The following is a 25,514-nucleotide window of genomic DNA, read 5'->3' as shown; positions in this document are numbered from 1 at the left end:
AGTCGTTCTAAAACATTTCGGGATTGATACGATAATATAAGGATTATATTATTAATTAGAAGCTTTTAAATCTGTGAATTTGATTTATTGAAAAGCGTTTGTTACTGGATTAATTCGAATGCACCACAATGATAATTACTATATATATATATATTTCTTTTTAATATGATGTGCTGCTTTCTATGATCTGTCACGTCGCGTCGCGTCTGTTTCAACTTCAGAGGCAATGCAGACAGTCACAGTGCTTGAATGTGACAGTAGTAAAAGACTCAAATACATGGCAAAACATATAATATGCATTCTTGTTTTGTTGACAGGATTTTGTTTTCCAATTAAAATAGATAATAAGGTAAAGTTGAACTTGAAAAAAGCTATGTTATTCTTGTTAGCGCTGCATTGGACCGGGTTATCTTCCACAGCTGTTATATACGACTGAGGGGTTGCATACTAAGAAGTTAATCATATCTAAGCATATCATAGTAAAGCATGAGACAGATTTGATGGGCCTACCCAAATGAAGACCTGCAGGTAATTGAAGACTCGCAGAAAATCAGCTGTTAGGCCTAGCCCTATACAGCCTCTATATTCCTTCTTTTTCTTTAATTAAAAAAGATAAATGCCAAAGTGAATATATATATATAACATGACAAATTTAGAAGTTTAAAGATCGTTATAGAATTTGCAAAATGCTTACTTTAAACAAAGTAATTGAAGTCTAAGGCTGTAACATCAACTTATTTGTCAGTATTATACGCAGAACATGCTTTTACATATTGAATCAGTTGGGAGACGTAAAGGTGATAATGCGAATGGAATGTTACGTAATAAAATTAAGAATTAAGTTGATGATGGAATAGCTGAAGTCGTCCCATTTGTCATACAGACAATGGTAATATATACCCAGTATTGGAGTTGCTAGTTTATTGCCGTTCACTAAAATATCCAGATATGAAAAGGATGTGAAATACTCCATGGTATCTTTATTTTGAGTTCGCTGGAGAAAATTAACATGTGAATGAAAACGAATATTGTTAATAGATAAAATATCATCAATATCTATGAAACGGAGACATTTTTATGCCTCTGATGGGATTTGAACCCAGGTCTCTGGCACACAAGTCCAGCACTCTTCCAATGGAGTTAAAGGGTTAACCCACTAGCCAGAGCTAGTAAGAATGCCATATCACTCGCATCTAAATGTTGAGACCAACAACTATTGAGGAGGTTAGTCTCTCGTGTATTAATTTCTTACGTATCTACTAAATCTTTTTTCTTTCAAATTGACGCAATGCCTTTCTTTAGTTGTATTAAGTAGCAGTTTCTATGACATTTCCAACGAATGTTTTCCATTTATGTTGCTGAGGGACCTCATGATTGAGAATGTACTCTCGAAAGAAAAACTCAACATTGTATTGTCTCACTGTGGTTTCAATTCCAGCTATAAACCCATGGTTCAGGTTTGATGTTGCAGATTACATTGAACTATAGATTTGACTTTGTGGAGATCACATCCCGTAATTCGCATCCATATGGTATTGCTGGTGTGACCACTGTTTCCTCAATTTTTGGCTCGTCACAGGACGAGTACCTTAGTCATGACCTCCGAAGTTGATAAGCTTGTGCGATTGCTGTATCACTCTTCACTTTGCTGTTGTTCCTACACATGACCCGATAAAGAAGCTAGTTCTTCACATCAACCTTCAAAGCCACACTTTGCAAGGATATTTTTTGTAAATATTTTCACATATTATAGGATATGTATTAACCAATTTGAAATAAGAGTTTAAGAGTAGATTTTTATGTATTATAGTCTGATTTTTTGTGGGTCTTCAATTACTGTAAATTCCTAAACATATGTGAGGAATTTGTTATTACATAGTTTCGCAAGAAAAATAACTTGTGAATCAAAATTATTCGCTTTTACAATTCTATTTTTATATTGCAAAAGTACTTGCATAATCTAAGGAATCTACTGTGTCTGTATGAGATCTTTAATTAGGCAGAGCAAGATTTAATTGCTGGTGCCAGATAGGTCAGTTTTTGGTATTTGGGTGTTTATTGGTTCACCTGAGCTGATCACATGTTGTTCGTCTGTCTGTAAACTTTTCACATTTTCGACTTCTTTAGATAGATTCAAGTTTGTTAAAGTCATTGCCCCCAAGGGTAGAGTGGAGCCACAATAGGGGATCAAAGTTTTATATGCAAATATGTATTGAAAATCTTTAAAAATCCTCTCAAGAATCACTGGACCAGAGAAATTGAAATTTACATTAAAGCTTCCTGATATAGTGCAGACTCAAGTTTGTTAATATCATGGCCCCCAGGGGTTGGGTTGGGTCACAATAGTGGATTAAAGTTTTACATGCAAGTATATAGGGAAAATCTTTAAAAATCTTCTCAAGAACCACTAGGCCAGAAAAGTTCAAATTTACTTGGCAGCTTCTTGACATAGTTCAGATTCAAATTTGTTCAAATCATGGCCCCCCGGGAGTAGTGTGGGGTCACAATTAGGGGATCAAAATTTTACAAAAATGTGAATTTATAGAAAAATTTTTCTAAAGAACCACTGAGCCAGAAAAATTCAAATTTACGTGAAAGCTTCCTGACATAGAGTAGATTCAAGTTAGTGCAAATCATGGTCCTGGGAGGGGGTTGGGGGCACAGTAGGGGATCAAAGTGTTATATGCTAGGGCTTTCATATTTTTTTAATACATTCTTTTTGGAAAGACCTCCATGTGGTGCCATGGTATGTGATCTTGTGACCTTGATTTTGTATATACAGTAGATTTCTTATGGCAAGACCCTTTATTTCATACTTTGACCTTGTGACCTTGGAATTTCACCTATGTTTAAGAAAATGTAACCTGTTATATATCTTCGGAACTATTCAAGGTAGGTTGATTGATTGTATATTGTTTAACATCCCTCTCGAGAGTATTTCGCTCATATGGAGACATCACCAATGCCGGTGAAGGGCTGCAAAATTTAGGCCTATGCTCGGTGCTTATGACCATTGAGCAAGGAGGGATCTTTATCGTGCCACACCTGCTGTGACATGGGGCGTCGGTTTTTACGGTCACCCCATTTGGTCGCCTCTTACGACAAGCAAGGGGTACTGAGGACCTATTCTAACCCGGATCTCCATGGGACTCTTCAAGGTAGGGCTTTCATAGTTTGTATATAGATTCATTATGCCTTATGATACAGTCGTATTTGATCTGTGACCTTGACCTACTTTCTTTAAAAAAAAACCTTACCTAATTAATATCTCCTGATCTATTTAAAGTAAAGCTTTCATATTTTATATATATATAGATTCTTTATGGCAAGACCTTGTTATACTTTAGTGTTTGAGCTTGTGATCATGACCTTGAAGTTTGACCTACTTTTAATAAAAATCTGACCTATTCAATATGCTAAACTATTTGAGATAGAACTTTCATATTTTGTATATAGATTTCTTAAGGCAAGGTCTTTCATATAATGCCACAATCTATGACCTTGTGACCTTGGTCTTGTCCAGAACAGCAAGATTATATTAGTCATATTGGTGTTGAGGCATCTCTGTATTATGTGAATTCATTTACAGTTATGTTGTAATCCTTTGGGACTAGATTGGGGTCATAATATGGGTTCAAAATTTTCATGGGGAAATGGGATTGATAAAAAATCTTTTAAAATTCACAACAGCTGAAGAACGGTAGGGCCAAGGTGACTCAGGTGAGTGATGTGGCCCATGGGCCTCTTGTTCCCAATCTGGTCATATTTTCTGTTATACGCAAACAATTTAAGGTTCCATAATCCCAGGTTTACAATGAGTGTTTTCTCTGATAGAATATGATGTAGAAATCACTTTGATAGAAATAATTGCCAGCTGACTGTCTTTCCTTTGCATTCTTCACTTTCATGGCCATTTTTTTGTAAAATTTGCTTAGCTTTTTTTGATGATCAACTGATGGATACAATATCAAAAAACTAGGACCATTGAAACAAAATGATGAAACTTTCAAATTACGCTGTTTTTTTAAAAATATATATCTGTTAAATTTTGATTTTGTGCAGATGTATCTGGGAAAAGGAATAGAAGTGCATAATACCAGATTTTGAAGGATTATATAATGAGAGTGTTATTACTTTTAAATTGGTTAATTTTAGTATATAATATTCTTGATACCGATTCCTCACATATTATACAATGATGAGGATAATTGTACTTGGATTTTTAAAGCATACATATTAATTTACAACATGACATTGGCAAAATAAAATTTGGTCATGGTTTGAAAACAAAGAAATATATTTTTCAACAAACTTTCAGATCAAGTAAATTTTAATTTGTTGCTTTTTATGTTCTGATGTTTAACAAGTATTTTTGTGTTTTCCTGACTAGATTGGAAATGAAGAAACTCTTGTCTGAAGAATTAAAATGTTCTCTGAAGAAAATTACATTGAGAACATTGGACAATCAACGACTTACTAATAAGGTCTGATTTTATATTTTACAGTTTGATAGATGTGAAATGTATATACTGTATCATGAATTACCAGTAAGTAATCTCTTGACCATGAACATGTCAAATTAAAATGTAGTCTGCAATACATGTAATTTCAAATAACTTTTGGTTTTTGAAATGTGTTTGACTTGAATTGTAGGTCTCAAAATCTATACCATGTTATATTGATGCACTATTACAAAATCCTAAAGACTGGAAAAAATGGACAATATTGGGAGATCTGTATACTGCAAATTCAAAAACATCACAAGCATCCACATCTTTTAAGATAGCTTCAAAACTGAAAGGGCCTGTAAGCACCTTCATCGACGACTGGAGTTTCATAGGCCCTTTTGTGATAGGGAAAATAGAATGGGATGGTGACCCATTAGAAGCCTATGGAGGAATAAGGAATGTTTCAAAATACAGATACAGAAAGGGTGAATTGTTTTATTCTGAACTTGTCAGAGATACAGCTATCGAATGGAAAACTTTCAAGCAAGACTCTGGTGAAAATGGTATTCAGATTTCCCCCTCAGTTCAATGGAATGAACTGATTAATGCACTTGGATCAGTGGGAATAACAGAATGGCAGGGCTGGATGGTAGGGGAAATTTATGTTAATGAAAAGGATCAGAATATACTTATCCAGTGCTTAGGCTTACACACTGTGTACGTAGATGATATTCCTGTAGCCAGTGATGTTTATCACAGGGAAAAGTTCTGGTTTGGTGTTCATCTTTCAAGGGGTGTCCATACACTGTATGTACATTTGAGAACAAAAGTGACTGCTACCAAGAAGTGTACATTTCAAATCAACACAAGTCCTCTCAGAGTATTAGAACCCCAGTTCTTGCCTGATTTAGTAAATGGATACATGCTAAGTAAATACATTTCTATTCCAATATCCAACTATCATCATTCCAAGTGGGTAAAAGTAACCAAGATCAGCAGTGTTCATGTAGATCTGGCTCTTGAGAGTGTTTTCAACATTGCACCTGGGCAGACTGCTCACATTCCTGTGAAGTTATTAACAACATCGAAAAAGATCAGCCCTGAAGATTGTGAACAGTTTGATTTGTCAGTAAAAATAATTACATCAGAGGGAGTCTATGCTTTACCTCTTCAGCTGAGATGTAGGAAATCTGGCCAGTCATTTCTGTTTACTTTTTTGGACCATGATGGATCTATTCAACATGCTGCTGCTGTAGAGCCCATCATGAAGTGTAGCACTGAACAATGCCCAGTATTGCTGACACTGCATGGGACAACTGTTCCTCCTCAAAGCCAGGCTGATAGTTATAAAAGAATGGAAAATGGTGAATATGTTTTCGGAGTTGACAAAGCTTGGCTGCTGGCTCCTACCAGGTATGTTTGTATTAAATTTCATTGAATTTAAAAAATAATAAGATTTATATTTACTTAATATATATATTTTTTAAAATGGCTTTAGAGCAGACTATCTACTTGTCCATGGCTGAAAGGATATAGTCTGCAGTATGATCTGTAAGAAGCATTTTATACTCTATAGAGAAAACAGTTTGTGACTTCAGTTAAGTGTTATTGAAGCAGCTTTTCCTTCTAGACATGGTGCACATAACTGGGAAGGACCAGGTGCACTTACTGCCCTATCTGCACTATCATCATTGGTTGAACTGATTAAGGAACACAGCTGGATCTCACAGGGGATTAATCCAGACAAGATCGTCTATGCTGGTAAGTCAATCTTATGGACATATATGCACATTGTGACAATGTGATTTTGTGGATGCAACTGCTCCGAAACCGCTCAATCAGAGACAATGGATTATGTTAAAATTTTGTAGGATTGTTGGTCAACATATATAGTTGATCACTTTGATTCGACAAATTTTGCAGGAGTTATAGGACTTTATTGAATTTGTACATGCTACACTATAGGAACACTTTGTGGACACAACTCTTCAGAAACTGCTCAACGGATTTTGTTCAAATTTTGTAGGATTGTTAGTCACTATATGTAGTTGATCATATTGTGCCACCATTTTGATTCGAGAAATTTTACAGGAGTTGTTGGACTTTGTTCAATTTGTACTTTCTACACTTTAGGAACACTTTGTGGACGCATCTCCTCAGAGACAGTTGTACGGATTTTGTTCAAATTTTGCAGGATTGTTAGTCACAATATGTAATTGATCACATTATGCCACCATTCTGATTCGAGAAATTTTACAGGAGTTATAGGACTTTTGTTCTTCAACTTTTTTTGCAGTGGTGGGGACATATGGCTACACGTAGCAATCTTGTTAACATTTGTGAATATGTCTCAGTTTGGATTAGTCCAGAAGAGAGTGTTAGTCCTGTTAAGTCAGGTCTAGTGTGAATTTGTTGTGCAGGTCATATCTTCATAAACAAAAATGATGTGCTCGTACTTGACACAAAGGATGCTTCTGACTTGTATGTGGGTGTGTCACGATCAGACTGGATGTAGAGTGAACAAGGTCATAGTTACTGGAATCACATGGAAACATTAGTACGTTTATGATTGAGCCAAAGGTTGCATTTGATTTATTGTGTTATGTCCTTCAACATAGGCCATATATTTAATGTCAAAGACAAAAATTTGTATTGTTTTGTGGTTTGTAATGATATTTATACTCTAGTAATTATACAATGTGGCTTTCAAGTGTGCAGTATATTAAATATACCTCAATTTTGACGAGTCCTTGTAGAGTATTTCTGTTGTTGAACAGGGCAGGTCTTGTTTGTTGTGGCTCCAATAGTATGTGACTTGACATCCATTATCACAGAGGGCTAAGTTTAAAAGATAAGCTTGTTTGTGGTGGTGACAAATATCATTTTTCATTAAGGTCACTCTATGGGTGGACATGGAGCCTGGCACTTGGCAACACACTATCCTGACCGCAGTTTGGGATTGGTCACCTTAGCAGGATGGATTAAAAAGGAGGAATATGGAGATAGCAATCTTTTCTTTAGGTATTGGTTTAATGAAGACTTTGCATATAATAGTTAAATGTAAAGTGAGTATGGTGTACATATCCATGGATGTATTTATATTTCCAATGTTTTTGCCTTCGATATCTTTACCAATTGTAATGATAGCCATTTTCTCATGAATGCGATGATGCAGATGTGAACTATGTGGATTTGAATCTTGATAAATATAGTACGTCTATTCTATAGTACGTCTATTTTAACATTGGGAATATTCCAACAGAAATGAAAGAAGAATTTTAATATAAAGAATAAATTTCATTTTTGAACATACATGAAAACGCGCTTCATGAAGTATGCTGGCGCGAAGGGTCACAGTTCAGGTCCTCATGTATTTTCAAAAAATCCTTTCTTTCTTTTTTTTAAATCAAATATGCAACAGCTTTTACTTTAGATATATTTCAGAGCTACTTGAATACATGTACATATGTACTTTAAGTTAAAGGTCATCAGAGTCATGCAGTTCATCTTGTCCATCTTTCATAAACTTTTGAACATTTCTTTAGCTCACCTAGGTTATGTCTTGAGGAGTAAAAAAAATAATTAAAAAATGGAAATGGGATGGATGCAGGCCATAGAGTGCCAAAAACAATGATAAGCAAAGTTTAGAAAGTTATATGAAATATTTCTTGGAAGGTCTTCGAAGAATAATTTTTACACGCTTGTCCAAGATCAGACATTACTTATTTACTTACTTATGCCCATTGCTCCTCTCAAAGCATAGGCCATCGACAACAGTCTGCCAAAGTCCTGGGCTGTCTCTCTAGCTTTTTCCAGGTGTGCTCCATCTTTTTGCTGTCTGCCTCAAGGTCACGTCACCGGGTGTTGCTTGGCCGTCCTATCTTCCGTATTTCCTTGGAATTCCATGAGATCGCCTGCCTGGTGATGTTATTGGCTGGTTTCCTCAGGGTGTGCCCAATCTTCTGTGCCGGATCTCGTCTTCAGTTGGCAGTTGATTTGTACGCTGCCACAGGTCTGAATTGCAGATGGTGTCAGGCCAGTGGATCTGGAGGATTCTTCTCAGGCAGCTGTTGATGAAAGTATGCACTTTTCTGGTGGTGGTCTTTGTTGTCCTCCATGTCTCCGCTCCATACAGTAACACTGACTTGTCTCCTCTCCATACAGTAACACTGACTTGACATTGGAGTTTAACAGCTTAATCTTCATGCAAGTCGACACCACCTCAGAACTCCAGATGTTCTTAAGCTGCAAGTATGTTGTCCTCGCCTTGCCAATTCTTGCTCTGACATCTGCATCTGTGCCCCCTTGCTTGTCAATGATGCTGCCCGGGTACGTGAAGGTCTCTACTTCTTCCAGCTCTCTTGCAGTGTGACTGGGTCGGAAGTGGATCCTCACTTTTTGTGTTGATCTTGAGGATCTTGGTCTTGCCCTCATGGATCTTGAGACCAACTTGTGAAGAGGTAGCTTCCAGGTCAGTTGTCTTGTCCTGCATCTGTTGGTGACTGAGAAAGCAAGGCTAGGTCTTATTAGTACATACAACGATCGATTTATTAGCTGGCCACTTGATTTTGTAGCGGTGAATGGTAGAGGAAATGCAAGATTGAAGTGATGAATTGAACTCATACCATGAACTGAAGGATCCCCCATCCCCTTTACGAATTAGGGGTTTGGGCAGACCTGCTTTTTTGCTAACCTAGATTTTTCATATAAATATAACGGCACCTTATTTTCTCCATTTGTTCCCCACCCCGCAACTTTCAAAAATGACACTAAACTGTGCCTGAACTCACTATCTGATAGTAAGTAAGTAACATATGTGCTTATATTTACTGAAAAGTAGCCCAAGTGAATGCAGTAAACATGATTTTGTTGGACATACTAAGTATTAAAACCGCAATGGAATTGGAGATGAAATAATGGTTTGGATATTCTGTATTATATGAAAAAAACTATGTATTTAATCCCTTAATATTTTTTATTTTACTGAATATTTATCTTAAATGCTTGATATATACCCACAATTTCTATGAAAATATGGTTGATGTGCCCGCATTAAGTATCGTATGGAACACAAACTCGGTGTGGTTGATGTGCCCGCATTAAGTATCGTATGGAACACAAACTCGGTATTGTTGATGTGCCTGCATTAAGTATCATATGGAACACAAACTCGGTGATTTAGTGGGACAACATTACCCTCATATTTTGATATGGTATATTTCACAGACACGATATCTCAGCAAGTCATGTGGATCCATCAACAAAATTCATATTAGAGGCTTGTATAGCAGAAAATGATGCAGACAGACACATAACCAACGTAAAAGTAAGTATGCTAGTACATAATAACATGAAAATAAGTATATTAGTACATAATCTCAGGGGGTGCTTATAGGAGTAGTAGCGATCAATAAGAAGATGAATAAGGTATGGTGATCAGATCAACAAGGTGTGGTGTGTTTTAGATAGTAGTGGACATTAAATGACATTTTGCTGACAAAGTGGAAAGTCTCAAGAAGTATAAACTTAATGTTTCAAAATGGCATCTTTATCAGTCTGTAACCATTGTTTCTAAAGAGAATGATTTTGAAATAAAATAGTTCTCTTATACGAGGAAAATGGATATGAATTTTTGAAATGGCTCTTTAATTGATACAGGATGTTCCTATTTTGGCCAGAATCGGTGCTGATGACAGAACGGTTCATCCATTTTTTATGCGCAGAATGCATCGTCTAATGGAAGAAATAAAGGCCAATATAACTTACATGGAAATCGATGGCAAAGAGCATTGGTGGTGGGATACAAAGTAAGGTTTATAGTAGTCCTATTAAATTAGACTGTATGGGACTTGTCAGTGGAAAACAATTTTTAACTCACCTGAACTTCACTGTGTGTCTCTGATTGGTGGCGTTGTCGTCATCGTAAACTTTCACATTTTCATCTTCTTCTCCAAAACCACAAGGCCAATTTCAAGCAAACTTGACAAAAAGCATCCTTGGGTGAAGGGGATTCAAGTTTGTTCAAATGAAGGGTCATGCCCCTTTAAAGGGGAGATAATCACAAAAATGCAAAAATATAGTGGGGTCATTTAAAAATCTTCTTCTCGAGAATCACTGGGTCAGAAGAGCTGAAATTCATTTGAAAGCTTCCTGACAGTGCAGATACAAGTTTTTTAAAACCATGGCCCCCGGGGGTAGGATGGGACCACAATAGGGGATAAAAGATTACATGCAAATATATAAGAAAATGCTTTAAAAATCTTCTCAAGAACCACTGGGCCTGGAAAGTGTAAATTTACATGAAAGCTTCCTGACATAGAGCAGATTTAAGTTTGGTAAAATCATGGCCCCCGGGGTTAGGATGGGGCCATTATAAAGGATCAAAGCCATAATAGGGGATTAAAGATCTACATGGAGAAAATATAGGGAAAATCTTTAAAAATCTTCTCAAGAACCACTGAGCCAGAAATATTTACATTTACATGATAGCATCCTGATAGAATGCAGATTCAAGTTTGTTAAAACCATGGCCCCCAGGGGTAGGGTGGGGCCACTACAGAAGATCAAAGTTTTACAAACAAATATATAGGGGAAGTATTTAAAAATCTTCTCAAGAACCACTGGGCTAAAAAAGTTTAAATTTACACGAACACTTCCTGACATAGTACAGATTCAAGTTTGTAAAAATCATAGCCCCTGGGGGTAGGGTGGGGCCACAATAGGGGATCAAAGTTTTACGTAGAAATATATAGGGAAAATCTTCTCAAGAACCATTGGGCCAGAGAAGTTTACATTTACATAAAAGTTTCCTGACATAGTGCAGATTAAAGTTTGTTAACATCATGGCCCCTGGGGGTAGGATGGGGTCACAACAGGGGATTGAATTTTTACATACAAATATATAGTGAAAATCTTTAAAAAAAATTCTCTCAAGAACCACTTGGCCAAAAAGTTTACATTTACATGGAAGCTTTCTGACATAGTACAGATTCAAGTTTGTAAAAATCGTGCTTTTGTATTAAAAATTAATGTGCACATCAATTCCTTTAAAAAAGAGCAATGATTCAAGTAAAAAGATCATTAATTGAATTGTGGATATGTTAAATTGAAGATATCTCTAATTACATAGTTGCTCTCTCTAAAAGAATTATTGCATGCATCAGTTGAATTAATAATGTCATTAATCTAATTGAAGAGAGCAATAATTCAATTACTGCAGGTATTTATTGAATTGATTCACTCTACAATTCAATTAAAGAGAGCAATAATTCAATTATTGCAAGAATTAATTGAATTATTGCTTTCTTCAATTGATTTGTAGTGCACATCAATTAAATTTTTGATATCAATTCATTTAAAGAAAGCAACAATTTAATTATAGTGCTCATCAATTCAGCAGAACGATTTTAAATGCTTAATTCAACAATTCAATTGATGCACATAATATTTCAGAATTGAAGATATCATTAATTATTTGAAGAGATCTTTATAATTGAATTGTTGCACACATCAAATGAATTGATTAAATCTTCAAATAATTAAAGATATCTTCAATTATTTGAGTTTACGTTAATTTGACTCCATAAGGGAGGTCGTAAAATCTTCTCATGAACAGCAAAGCAATACATATTCAAGCATATATACATGCAGGTAGTATAGCTGCAAATTTGTATGAATTTTAACCTTTAGAGTCAGAGTTAGTCATAAAAAGATCCATAGATTACCTATGGGATCTTTCCAACAGCAACAAAATAATGGTAGTTTTTCACAACAATATGAAGACATTATATAGTTGTCTAATGACAGAACTTAGCTTATATGGGGGAATAAATTCTTTAAAATCCTCTTCTTAAAAACAAGGGAGAGTCTTGAGAGAATTTAGTAGAATCATATTTATTTCAGAAAGACAAATGATGGAGGTGTTGTTAATGACCAGCAGATCCGAGACTTCACTAATGCTAGATTTACTGAAGGGCTGTCCCAGTGTCATGTCATGGATGGAGAAAAAGACTGCAGTGGACAGAAAGTGAACATGTATTCCAAAGAGACTGTTAGAAACTTCACCCTCGTCACCTACAACCCTGCCCTAGGGGATGGACTTAATGGAGTTCAAATATTGCAACAGATTGTTCCAATGAGAACTAGTAAAATTATGGTAATTCTCTTAATTTCAAGTAACACAATATATTAACAATTTTTCCTTCTTCAAAAAAATCATGATTTGCATGCATGTCTATACCCACAGTGAGACTGGCACCAAACTTGTGACCAAACCCTCTAGATATAAAGAAAGGGTTTTGACCTTAAATATATTGTAGGCACTATTTTTTGGTAAAGTTCTTTTGATGGATAGTTTTAAAATATACTGACCGATTATAAAAATGCAACACATCATTTTTCGAAGTAATTTTTTGGTAATATTTTTATAATAGCTATCAGTGTTTATTGCAAACTTCACTCATGCTGGTTTTTAAATTATTCACATGATGTGAATAGCATGGCATGAAAATTGTATTCCACTGTTCAATACTAATGAAAAGGTGAAAATGAGTTTTGTGACTTTTGTTATGATAAAACAATTCTGCTAGTGATTGCAGATGCAAAATCAACAATAGAGATAAAATTTAAAAAATCAGATTTATGCAGTGTTTAAACAATGCAATGCAAAATCAAGCTGTCAGTATCTTGTAAGCAGGCTTTAGTCAGCGGGAGTAGCAAGACATTTTAATGTTTATCGCTGTACAATAAGTCTGTTGTTGTAGTGGTATCATCAGACAGGATCGATAAATGATCTCCCAAGACCTGGTCTACCGTTTGTGACAATGCCATACCAGCAAGCATATAGGTATGGCAACATCACTTGTGGGATGCTGCACTGCCAGTCATAAAATACTAATTGTTATAACTTCTAGTATATGCTAGACATCCTGGAAATATTTGCATGGGGTGGAACCCAAGGATAAATTTCTGGATCCACGCATGTATATTTAGCTGAACCTGCTCTAACAGTAGCACTGTCAACATATTACATTGACAGAATTTAATCCTTAAACTTTATTTCATGTCAAATATGATTAAAAAGACTAGATATTTGTGTTTATGTCTTTTAGATTTGTTGCAGCAAAGAATTAGTGTTGCATCTAACAATTATCATCTGATTTGGCACTTGTGTCAATTAGGTCACAAGTGAATGACAAACACTAATTCACTTAAATTTTACTTTCGGAGATCGATTCTTAGAGAGAACAAGAGAGTAACATGGATGTTATGGCCTGGTGTTTTGACAATCCATCATATGACTTAATCCTTGTAAATTTTGATGGAGTCAGAAATCCAGATGACCCCGATACAACTTGGATTATGTCTACAGGAACAACAACTACTCCATACCATCCACGTTACACTCTTGTTCTCTGGAAGTATAAATCTCCCAAAGTAATAAGTTCCGTTATATATGATTCTTTAAATTTAAAGGATTATATACTGTAAATTCCTAAATATACGTGAGGAATTTGTTATCGTGTGATTTTTTCAAGAAACATCACTCGCGAAAAAATATTTCTCGCTTTTATTTTTATATTGCTAAGACACATGCAAAAACACTTGATCAACTGAGCACTCGCAAATTTATTTTCTCGCGATTTGACGTCCATTAGTCATTTCACGATAATAAGTACTCACGTAAAATAAGGAATCTACAGTATAATGAGACTTAGATTTTACTTTGAGAGATCGATACTTAGAGAGAACAATAGTATAATTGTTTATTTATATAACGAAAGTAATTTGGACTGGAAGATTACTTTGAGGGATAAAAATTCAAATTATCGAGAGACAGCTGTATGTATGTATACAGCAACATTATGTACTGTACAAAAATAAGAATTTCAATAGATATACCAGTTAAATTCCTGATTTGATACACTTTTTTACACTACTAAATAAGTATTCTACAAACAATGTAGTATATAAAACACCAACTTTTCTACCTCCTCCATGTGTTTATTTTTATTTAGGGAAGTATTTCAAAGGATGACATCAATTTGCAAACTGTGAATGTTGCCAAGTTTAGCATCCAAGAACCACCAAACCGGAAAACAAACTTTAAAGGAAAGGTGTTAAAAGTAGGTATCAGAATTAATATTTGTATCATATGAAAGAGCTAGGGGCATTAAGGCTGTGTTCCATATTTACCAACAATTCAACAAAATCATTTCATTCTAAATAGTTGTTATGTATTGCTGAATAAAGAATATTGATTCCACACACACAAAAAACCAATGTTCTTGACAATACCTTTATATGATCTAATTTATGATGTTTTCATTGCAGTAAGGTTTTCTTTGTATGAATCAAACAGTGCGATGTATCAATAGTTTTTGGACATTAGCCTAATGCAATCAACATGATAAAACTTAATTCTGCTTCTTTTCACATTGAATAATATATCCTGTCATATTTTGACAACATTTAGAACTTATAGAAACAGTATTAAATTTCCTGATTTTGAAGAAAATGTATGCAAATTTTATCACCAAATTCTTATGGTATCAAATTCTTTGTATTGAGCATGCACAGGTTAGACAACACAAAGGTAGAATTTCAGTATGAAATGAAGACTTGGACAAAATCACTTCCTTAATGCCCATACCTCTTATCTAATCAATTTGATGTACATCTGTTTGTTAACAAAAAAGTGACATTTGATCTCCAGAAATACTTCTATAATTATAAATGGAAAACTCGTGTAATCTCACCAAAAAAAAAGAATATGCCGGTTGAGTTCATTAACATTATCCTTGATTTTAACTTTTTAGGTTGACAGTACTACAATGGATATGTCAAATACGAAAGATCCCAAAGTTTACATGTGCTTAAACCAAGGTACATGGTAATTATGTTCCCCAAATGGAGATTGGGAACATATTGTTTTTACTCTGTTTATTTTTATTTTTCGCTAACCTGAGTTAAAGGCTCAAGTGAGCTTTTCTGATCAAAATTTGTCTGTTGTCGGTGTTGTGGGTATAAACTTTATACATTTTCATCTTCTCCAAAACCGCTTGGCCAATTTCAACCAAACTTGGCACAAAGCATCCTTGGATGAAGGGGATTAGAGTTTGTTCTAATGAAGGACCATGTCCCCTTCAAAGGTGAGATAATCACAAAAATGCAAAATGGGTTGGGGTCATTTAAAATTCTTCTCAAGAACCACTGAGCTAGGAAAGCTGAAATTTACATGAAAGTCTCCTGACATGTGGAAATTCAAGTTTATTAAAATCATAACCCCTGGGGGGTATGTTGGGTCCACAACAGGGGATCAAAGTTAGATCTCCGTGTGTATGAAGAAAATCTTTAAAATCTTCTTCTCAAGAACCACTGGGCCAGAAGAGTGGAGATTTACCTGAAAGCTTCCTGATATAGAGTAGATTCAAATTTGTTCAGATCCTGGCCCTTGGGGGTAGGGCGGGGCCACAATAGGGGATAAAAGTTTTACATGCAGATATATAGGAAAGTCTTCTCCAGAGCCTCTGGGCCAATTTCAATCAAACTTGATACAAATCATATTTGGTGAAAATGACTCAAATTTGTTCAATTGAAAAGCCATGTTTCCTTCAAAGGGGAAATAATCACAAAAATGGGGTGGGGTCATTTAAAAACCTTCTCAAGAACCACTGGGCCAGAAGAGCTGAAATTTAAATGAAAGGTTTCTGACACAGTGGAGATTCAAATTTCTTGAAATCGTAAATCCTGGGGGTATGTTGGGGCCACAATAGGGGATCAAAGTTTTACAAGTGAATATATAGGGAAAATCTTTTAAAATCTTCTTCTCAAGAACCACCTAGCTATAAGAGTGGAAATTTAAGTGAAAGCTTCCTGGTATAGAGTAGATTCAAATTTGTTCAGATCATGACCTCGAGGGTAGGGTGGGGCCACATTAGGGGATCAAAGTTTTACATGCTGATATATAGGAATAGCTTCTTCTCCAGAACCACAGGGCCGATTTGAATCAAACTTGATAAAATCATCCTTAGGTGAAGGGAATTCACGTTTGTTTAAATGAAGGGTCATGGCTCCTTCATAGGGGAGAAAATCACAAAAATAGGTTGGGGTCATTTAAAAATCTTCTCAAGAATCACTGGGCCAGAAAAGCTGAAATTTACATGACAGCTTCATGACAAAGTGAAGATTTAAGTTTGTAAAAATCATGACCCTTGGAGTTAGGGTGGGGCCACAATAGGGGTTCAAAGTTTTACATGTGAAGGCAACCAAACTTATTTGCACAAAGCATTCTTAGATGAAATTTATTAATATGAAAGGTCACACCTGTCTACAAGGGCATGTGACATTTAATGAATCTGTTGTCAAGTTTGATGATTAAGTTTGATGATTAATGAATTTTTAGTTGTTACCTTTGAAAAACAATTTCTGAATCAAGCTGCTTGTGTATAATGATAATTTTGCTCAAGCTTGTTTATTGCTAGGAAATTCTGCTCAGGTGAGTGATGTTGCCCATGGGCCTCTTGTTTTATTATTATGATTGTTATTATGTTCTCCAAATGAAGTTTTGGAACATGTTGTATTTACTCTGTTTCTTATTAAGGTCTTCTGTTTCCAATGGAAGACCTTTCTGTGTTCGTACTGTTTCTTCTTGATATCATTTTCCCTATTCTTGTTTCGATGATTCTATAAATGTGAAATTTTCATAGATGATAGACAGTGGAGTGAACTTTTTTTAGGTCACCTGAGTAAACTCGGGTGACCTATTGCAATTGGTCAGTGTCTGTTGTGTGTTGTCCGTCGTGCTTATATAAACAATTCAACATTTTTAACTTCTTGATAACTGCCATTTCAATTCTTTTCAAATGTGGTATGAAGCATCTTTGGGACAAGGGGGACATAAGTTATAAATTTCAGGACTTTCACACCCCTGGGGCCTTAGGGGCAGGGCAAAAATGGTACTGCCAAAAATTGACCAATTTTTAAAAAAAAAATTTATCTACAGCCACACATGTGTAAGAAACCTAAATGCATAGTGATGTAGAGCAGGAAGGCCTCTATAGAAATTGTAAATTTCGTGATCTCCGGGGTAGAGGCTCTGACTCCATGGTGGGGCCAAACTTGGTATATGGTGTTTATGTGTAAAACATATAGATAACATTGTCTTTAATGCTATTGATACTAAATTGAAAGTAAATGGATATTTTGAAGGAGCAGGTAGCCCTTTATCAAAATGGTAAATTTCATAATCCCAGGGGTAGGGGTTTTGATTCCAGGATGGGGATAAATATGTGATTATTGTATTTATCATTTGACAGATTTCCTCATTAATTTTGCTTATACTGTATATAAACTAAGATGTTATTTAGGAAATGGCAGAAAGGAGTGTACCAAAATTGTGAGTTTCGCAACTCCAGGGTTCTAACTAAAGGGCAGGTTCAAAATAGTTCTATATTGTTAAGATAACATAGAATGATTGATATGTAAAGTCTTTCATCAGTATGAGCACTATTGGGAGCATATCTGTTTTGTTTTATACTGCTGCTGAATTTAGCATAGATTTGCAGAACAGAAAAATTATAGATTCCATAGCCCTCAGGACTAGTGGTACTTTTAACTAATACTCAGGTGGCTAATAAGGCCTGTGGACCTCTTTGTTTTATACCGATACTCTTAAATGACTGACATGGTAAAAATCACCAATCTGCACGTGTGCATCGTTTTGATTGGATAATACATCAATAACTGTTTTATGAATGAAGGGAATGAATTGATATTTACAGCATAGGTAGATAATACAAATGTATATAGAGTGGTATACTAAAATATGCAGACACAAATGTGCATGGATGTGCATCATCCTTTGAAGGTGCCATTCTTGGACGGATCATAACTTTTGTTTTTCATCAAAATCATTTGAAAATGTTGTAAATGTGTCTTGGTACTCCTTACTGTCTGCTATGGTCAAAATTACTTGCCATCACATGTACTAAATTCTGATTGGACAATTTTAAAATCACCATAACTTTCTGATGAATGATGGAAACATGATAAAATTTATATTGTAGGTACATGACACCACTATGTGTTGAATGATACAAAAAAGTGCCAAGTCATATTCATGATTTTCATTCAATTTTGGGGTTGTAAGATGGCCGTAAACTGTTCTGATAAAAGACTCAAATAAAATGAAATATTTTACTGCAGGTTTATGATATCAATGCATAATAAATGATGTAAACAAGAATTGCTAAATCAAATTTGCATGCATGTGAATTGTGCATTGTAATTTTTAACATCTAAAATCAAGTATATTGATCTCTAACATTTTATTTCAATCAAATGTTTTGAGATTTATGTTCCAGATATGTGTCTTTTGGACTCTCTACTGATTAGTATTGTCAAAAGTACTTACACACACATGCAGGCACATATGTGTTGAATTTTGATTGGCTAATATTGAAATACTTGTAACTCTTTTATGACTGAGAAAAATGGAATGATATTGACATCATTGGTACATACTACAAGAACCTACAATGTGAAATGATTGATTGTACTGAAGCCTAAGCTGTATTGTTTTTGGACTTCATATTTTGGACTCATTCTTATTTGCTCAGTTTTCATTGAAATCTTTTGAAATGTATCTTGTAGTTATATATCAAGACATGTAAGATATTGGCATAATCAAATTACTCACAAACACATGCATGCATGTACGCTGAATTTTGATTGGATGATACTTATATTGCTTTGAAAATTATACTGTATATTCTTACTGAGGTGTGTGATGGATTGGCATGATGAAAGTTACAGATCAGGACGTGTATTCACGTAGGATTGATTTTGATTGGATAATGCTTTAACTTGTATAGCTCTCCAATAAATGAAGGAAATAAGGTGGAAATTTTTACTGTACATAATGAAAATGTCTATAATATAATTGAGTGATTCAATGGAACTTACTAAAAACAAATGGCAATTAATTGAACCACTTTTTAAATGGGGTAACGTTTGGGGAACATCTGCAATAGTTTCCATTACAATTAGAACTAGTTTAAATTGATGTGCATGGTTGTGTGAAAACATGTGTCTATAAAACAATTTATATTTTGCTAGGAAACTGGAAAATTTGTGATGAAAAGTCTCCTTGGGGAAGAAACAGCTCAACATATGGTCCTGCCAGGAGAATTGCCGAGCATAAGTTTATCATTGTCATTGGTTAGTATGTTTATTATATATGTATACATGTGTGGGTGTGCAACTGTGTGTGCACACATCTCAAGGTGTATAATTAACCGCAAAAATATTTATTAAGAAATGATTCGTGACTTGTTTTGATTTAGGAACACTGGGAACGGCTGAGAACTTAGTTAGACTTCAGACAGCTGCAGTGTATATTTCAAATTTGTTCCTACTGACCTCCGACTCAACAGTTCAGATTATCAAGGACAGTGAGGTAGACCCTAAAGCTGTGGGTTAGTGTTTCTTTTTTTTAAGTCTTTTTAAAATTTGGATGATTTGCAACATTTGATAATTGAATGTAGCTCAACCCCACTATTCATGTTTCCCTTGCTTTTAAACACCAGTTGATGGTTTGACCTATGGAAAGTCAAAAAGTTCAAAATTCTGTTCTTGCAATCTGAAAAATGTATCATTCGTTCAATGTAAACTGTTCGGTGTAAAATATTCCATCTATGGTATGCCTGAGGCATTAAGCTTTAAGCTAATTTTAAAAAAACTCCTGCATGCATTCAAACAATTTCCTGAGTCTAAACAAATTATGATTTCCTTTCATAAAGTCCATTTTCATTTCAAATTCAGTTTTCATTTCAAATTTATGAAAATGGATTTTTAGTGGATTGAAATTGACAGCTTTTTGTTATAGAAATAAAGATCTTTTATAGATACGTGGATTACAAATATTTGTACATAGGTTATACCTTGTATTTACATAAAATCTGGCTCCAAAATCTGTTTTGTCACAGCCAGGAAACCACGTGCATAGGTGAAAACACCAAAATCTCTAAAAAAAAAAAAAAAAAAAAAAAAAAAAAAAAAAAAAAAAAAATATGTGTCAAAAGCATTCAAAATTTTGACATATGATAATGATAAATCAATTTAGGGAGCAAGCACAAAGAAGAAAGAACAGGAAATTTATAAAAGCTTTTTTCACCAAAGCCTTCAACTTTGGCACCAAGCTGATAGTTGAATCACGTGACATGTAAACATAAACAGGGGTCATGCCTTGTTTTGAAGATGAAAAGTTAAGATGTTTTAAATACATCTCTATGTCAGTATTTTTATCATCATTTGTTTGTCGTCTCTGTCTGTATGCCTGTCTGTCAGTAAGCTTTTCACATTTTCATCTTCTTGTCCAAAACCACTTGGCCAATTTCAATTGACCTTGGTACAAATCATCCTTGGGTGAAAGGAATTCAAGTTTGTTCAAATGAAGGGCCATTTCCCCTTCAAAGGGAAGATAATGATGAAAAGGCAAAAATAGGTTGGCGTCATTTAAAAATCTTCTTCTCAAGAACTACTGGACCAGAAAAGTTGAAATTTACATGAAAGCTTCTTGACATAGTGCAGATTTAAGTTTGCTAAAATCATGGCCATCTGAAACATCGTGTACAAGGTCAGTATCTTGGGATTTAGGTCTTCTAACTTGTTCATATTAAACAGTTTTCTAATGAAATCGGAAGTCATATCTATTTAATTCAAATTATATTTACTTTTTTAACCAGGTCTATTATGTGTGAAAGTGTTGGGTTTTTTTTTCATAGACTAAACATGAATTTTTTTTTGGGCACAATGGACAGACTATGTTTTAAATTTATCGATCCACCCAGTTCAGTCTCGGGCCAGGACAGGCACATGGTTGAACACTAATCTCAATGCATATAATGAATATGAAAAAAATCCATTATCTTAACACAGTTTTCCTTAAATAGACATATTTTTAAAAAGATAATTCGTGATACGAAGTACTTTTTTTATAATTTCAGAAGACCTGAACTTGATAATTCTAGGATCTGACAAAGAAAACATACTCACAGCGACTTTTCTTGAGGAAATTCCAATAAAAGTAAAAGGTAAGTAATTATGAAGATCACCTGAATCACTTAGATAACCTATTGCAACTTCTGACAGAAACTATACTGTATCAACATTAACCAGGCTTAGTATAAAGCATATCTAAGTGTAATGGTTTGAAACAAAGGTGTGAAATTCGAGGTCCTTTATCCCCTGTATTGTCAAGAATGAGCTCGTACCAAACCTTTCAATAGTTATGTCATTCTTCACTTCTGGAAATGAGAAGGACAAATAGTGTGTATAATCATTATGAACCTCAACCAACTTTGAAAAATTCATATCCCATTGTTCAGGGCTTGGTATTGTGGCTCATTATTTTCTCTTTGCTTTACAAGATTCTAGAAATTTAATCCTATTCAATGTCTAGCAGATTTTAACCATAGTCAACAAATTTCCATCATAGTTGATGTACAACAATTTTTTACCATGTTCAATGTACAACAATTACGGCATTCTGTATTGCAGAGCAGACCTTTAGCCTTAAACAATGTCAGTTTCATGACAACAGAATGGGTCTGATGACATTGGCACCACATGGAAGAGGAAGACTGGCTATGTTGTTACTCGGGAATTCTGTGGCGGGTTTTATGGATGTAATATCCTTAGCTACACCGACTATTCCTCCAATGACACGGTCACCGGTAAGTCTTCATTTAGCTACACCGACTATTCCTCCAATGACACAGTCACCGGTAAGTCTTCATTTAGCTACACCGACTATTCCTCCAATGACACGGTCACCGGTAAGTCTTCATTTAGCTACACCGACTATTCCTCCAATGACACGGTCACCGGTAGGTCTTCATTTATCTACACCGACTATTCCTCCAATGACAAGGTCACCGGTAGGTCTTCATTTAGCTACACCGACTATTCCTCCAATGACACAGTCACAGGTAGTTCTTCAATGACACGGTCACTGGTAGATCTTCATTTATCTACACTGACTATTCCTCCAATGACACAGTCACCGGTAGATCTTCATTTAGCTACACCGACTATTCCTCCAATGACACAGTCACCGGTAGGTCTTCATCAAATATTGTGGCTTAGCTGCAGTGACCAATAGAAATCACTCCTTGAAGCACTGAGAAAAAATTGTAGAATCATAGATTCAATGTTTTCAGTTATTTCTTACAAAAGGGAGTCTTTGTTGTATTATTGGTAGCCATTTATGTAGTTGACTTGATATACTTATTATCAAATATTATTTCATGATTACGTATATAAAAAGAAAGATGTGTATTATTTTTGGCATGCTTGTGAAAGCAAGCACTGGGTGACTTACTTTTCTAGTGATTGACATAAATCTTCATATATACTTTGATATGATGATCATACATATAATGACTCATTAACATCCATTTATTCCAGTTTTCCAACTTGCTGCCAGATTATGTCATCACAGGGCAAGAATTTAAACTGAAAGGACCAGGGGGATTTCTCTGTGCTGGTTTTTATGGGAACAGTTGGGAATACAGAAGTGAAATATCATCCTGTGTATGCTGAAAATCACTAGGGATAAAAAATTCTAGACTTTCGTGAATTACAATGAACATCATTCCTTGCCTGATTTAAACTTTTTTTCCAAAGCTGCTTCATTCCAAGTCCCTGAACATGTTGGTCTAACGGTGCAGATGATTATTTTTTTTTTGGTACTATTGGAGTGACTAGAATCAGAGATGGCTGTCATTGCTTTTGATTGGGAGTTATTTTGGACTTGTATTTGGAACAGTTTCATGCTACACTTGTAGTGTTCCAGAAGAACAATGGGTTGTTTTTTTTAAGGGTCTGGGGCATTAAAATGCAGGACTTATTTCTGTTACCAGTATAGTCAGACTCCTGTAGAGTTACAAACGTAACAAATCTGGTCACTGTTTTCAGCATTTTTTGGCATTTTGCACATGTGCAGGGGTGCAGGGACTTAAAAAATAAGTGAAAACAACATAAAAGTAGGAATTTTCAAGAACAGTTACTGCAAAGTATTGGATTTACCATAGAAGTATTTTTTCTGTGTGATACAAAACGTTAAATCTGCAATCACAGGAAATCCATGGAATTTTGTACCAACATTTTTTATTCGTTTCATTGAAAAAAAAATTATACTACATGTAGCATGTTGGCAATTAATCAGGCATAGTGAATACTATTGTCATATTAATGACGAGTCAAAACATACCATCAACCATTTGTGACATGTATGTCTAAAATACCTGGAAAATCACTTGAATTCTCTTAAAAATTTATTACAGCCCTGTTATATGGTAGATGCCTTGTAGTAATCACTCTGTCTGTCTGTACATCCATCAGCACTTTATGTCACACAAAACCTTCACTTTAAAAGATTTTCAAAAATTTTATACGTAATATTTGAATTAAGTGACCCATGTTGCCCACATTTTCCATTTGCCCAAGATGCCCCATATACTTCACTTGCCCCATGTTGCCCCACATGCATAATGTATCTCACACACCCAACTGCCCCATATTACCTAACATGACCACAACATTTAATTTTGCCAACATTATTCACTTGTTCTGCATTACCCATACAGCCCACAGTAACAACAATGCTCCAATTGCCCACATGTTGCCCATATTCCCACTTCACTTTCAATGCTCACATCACCCAAATCACCTACATTGCCCATATTCCCATCACTCACATACTCTACATTACCCATATTGCCATCACTCGCGTACTCTACATTACCCATATTGCCATCACTCACTTACTCTATATTACCCATATTGCCATCACTCACGTACTCTATATTACCCATATTGCCATCACTCACGTACTCTATATTACCCATATTGCCATCACTCACTTACTCTATATTACCCATATTGCCATCACTCACATACTCTATATTACCCATATTGCCATCACTCACGTACTCTACATTACCCATATTGCCATCACTCACGTACTCTACATTACCCATATTCCCATCACTCACGTACTCTACATTACCCATATTGCCATCACTCGCGTGCTCTACATTGCCCAGAACACTCATACATTACCAAAATTGTCAATATATTCGACATTAAGCACATTGCCCCATACTCCCCACTTGCCTAGGATGCCCCACATACAACTCTTTTTCCCAGTGTCCCCACATACCTAACATCTCTTGCACACAACTGCGCTATCACCCATCACTCCCAACATTTCCCTCCATATGGCCTTCATTGCCCACATCGTTCAAATTACCTATATCACCCATGATATTCACATCACCCACTTCACCCATGAAATCACCAGCTGACATCTCCTACATCACACAGCATCTCTTATATCGCTCACACCCTGAACATCACCTATATTGCAACAGTTTATCGCCCACATAGACTACATCATCCAATTCACTCGCATTGTCCACATCACTACGCATTTCCCATCTCGTCCACATACATTTGTATCGACTACATCCTTCCTCGCCCACACTGCTTCTGAAAACAGATTGACATTCTTACGAAATTTTCTTCTTGTCAAAAAAATTGATGGGCTGCATAGAATATCCCCATAGGAAATATTTTAACCCCTGTCCATCTTTCCCTCAAAGAGCGCCCCAGTATAGAATTTCCACTCAAGTGATGACATGCTCTTCCCCACTTGCTTGATAAATACAGAAACGAATAAATTACTTCTACATGTATTTATGTACATCACATTGTATCTATGTTATTTTTCAGAAGATATGGAGCTGATACGGTTACTCCATTGTTACAAATACATTTTATTTATTACATATTTAACAGTGAAATGCTGTAATTTTTCCATTGAATAAAGATTGGTATTTTCACAGTTATTGTGAAAATAATTACGAAAGTGCGATCTTATATCTTCATGTGAAGATAACCAGAAAATTCATTCCCATATACATGTACTTGATCACATTCATTTTTTTTAAATGCAAGTATATAATTAGATTTTTCATGTTTCTAAAATAAAATTAAAGTTGT

General features: G+C 35.2%; 1 protein-coding gene across 1 annotated transcript; it reads left to right on the top strand.

Moving 5' to 3' along the window:
• Positions 1-19: 19 nt before the first annotated feature.
• LOC125652935 (uncharacterized) lies at positions 20-25,514 on the top strand. Its single transcript, XM_048882423.2, has 15 exons — positions 20-349; positions 4,391-4,484; positions 4,654-5,861; positions 6,079-6,209; positions 7,343-7,469; positions 9,675-9,774; positions 10,107-10,255; positions 12,351-12,603; positions 14,465-14,572; positions 15,266-15,332; positions 19,566-19,667; positions 19,793-19,924; positions 21,455-21,541; positions 22,008-22,183; positions 22,917-25,514. The coding sequence occupies exons 2-15, from the start codon at positions 4,398-4,400 to the stop codon at positions 23,049-23,051; spliced, it is 2,862 nt and encodes a 953-aa protein (XP_048738380.2). The 5' UTR covers positions 20-349; positions 4,391-4,397; the 3' UTR covers positions 23,052-25,514.

The sequence above is a fragment of the Ostrea edulis genome, chromosome 5 (assembly GCF_947568905.1).
Source record: "Ostrea edulis chromosome 5, xbOstEdul1.1, whole genome shotgun sequence".
In the NCBI taxonomy this organism is placed as follows: Eukaryota; Metazoa; Mollusca; class Bivalvia; order Ostreida; family Ostreidae; genus Ostrea; species Ostrea edulis.
Note: the sequence above shows the minus strand (reverse complement) of the source record. Positions and strands in the feature narration are given on the sequence as shown.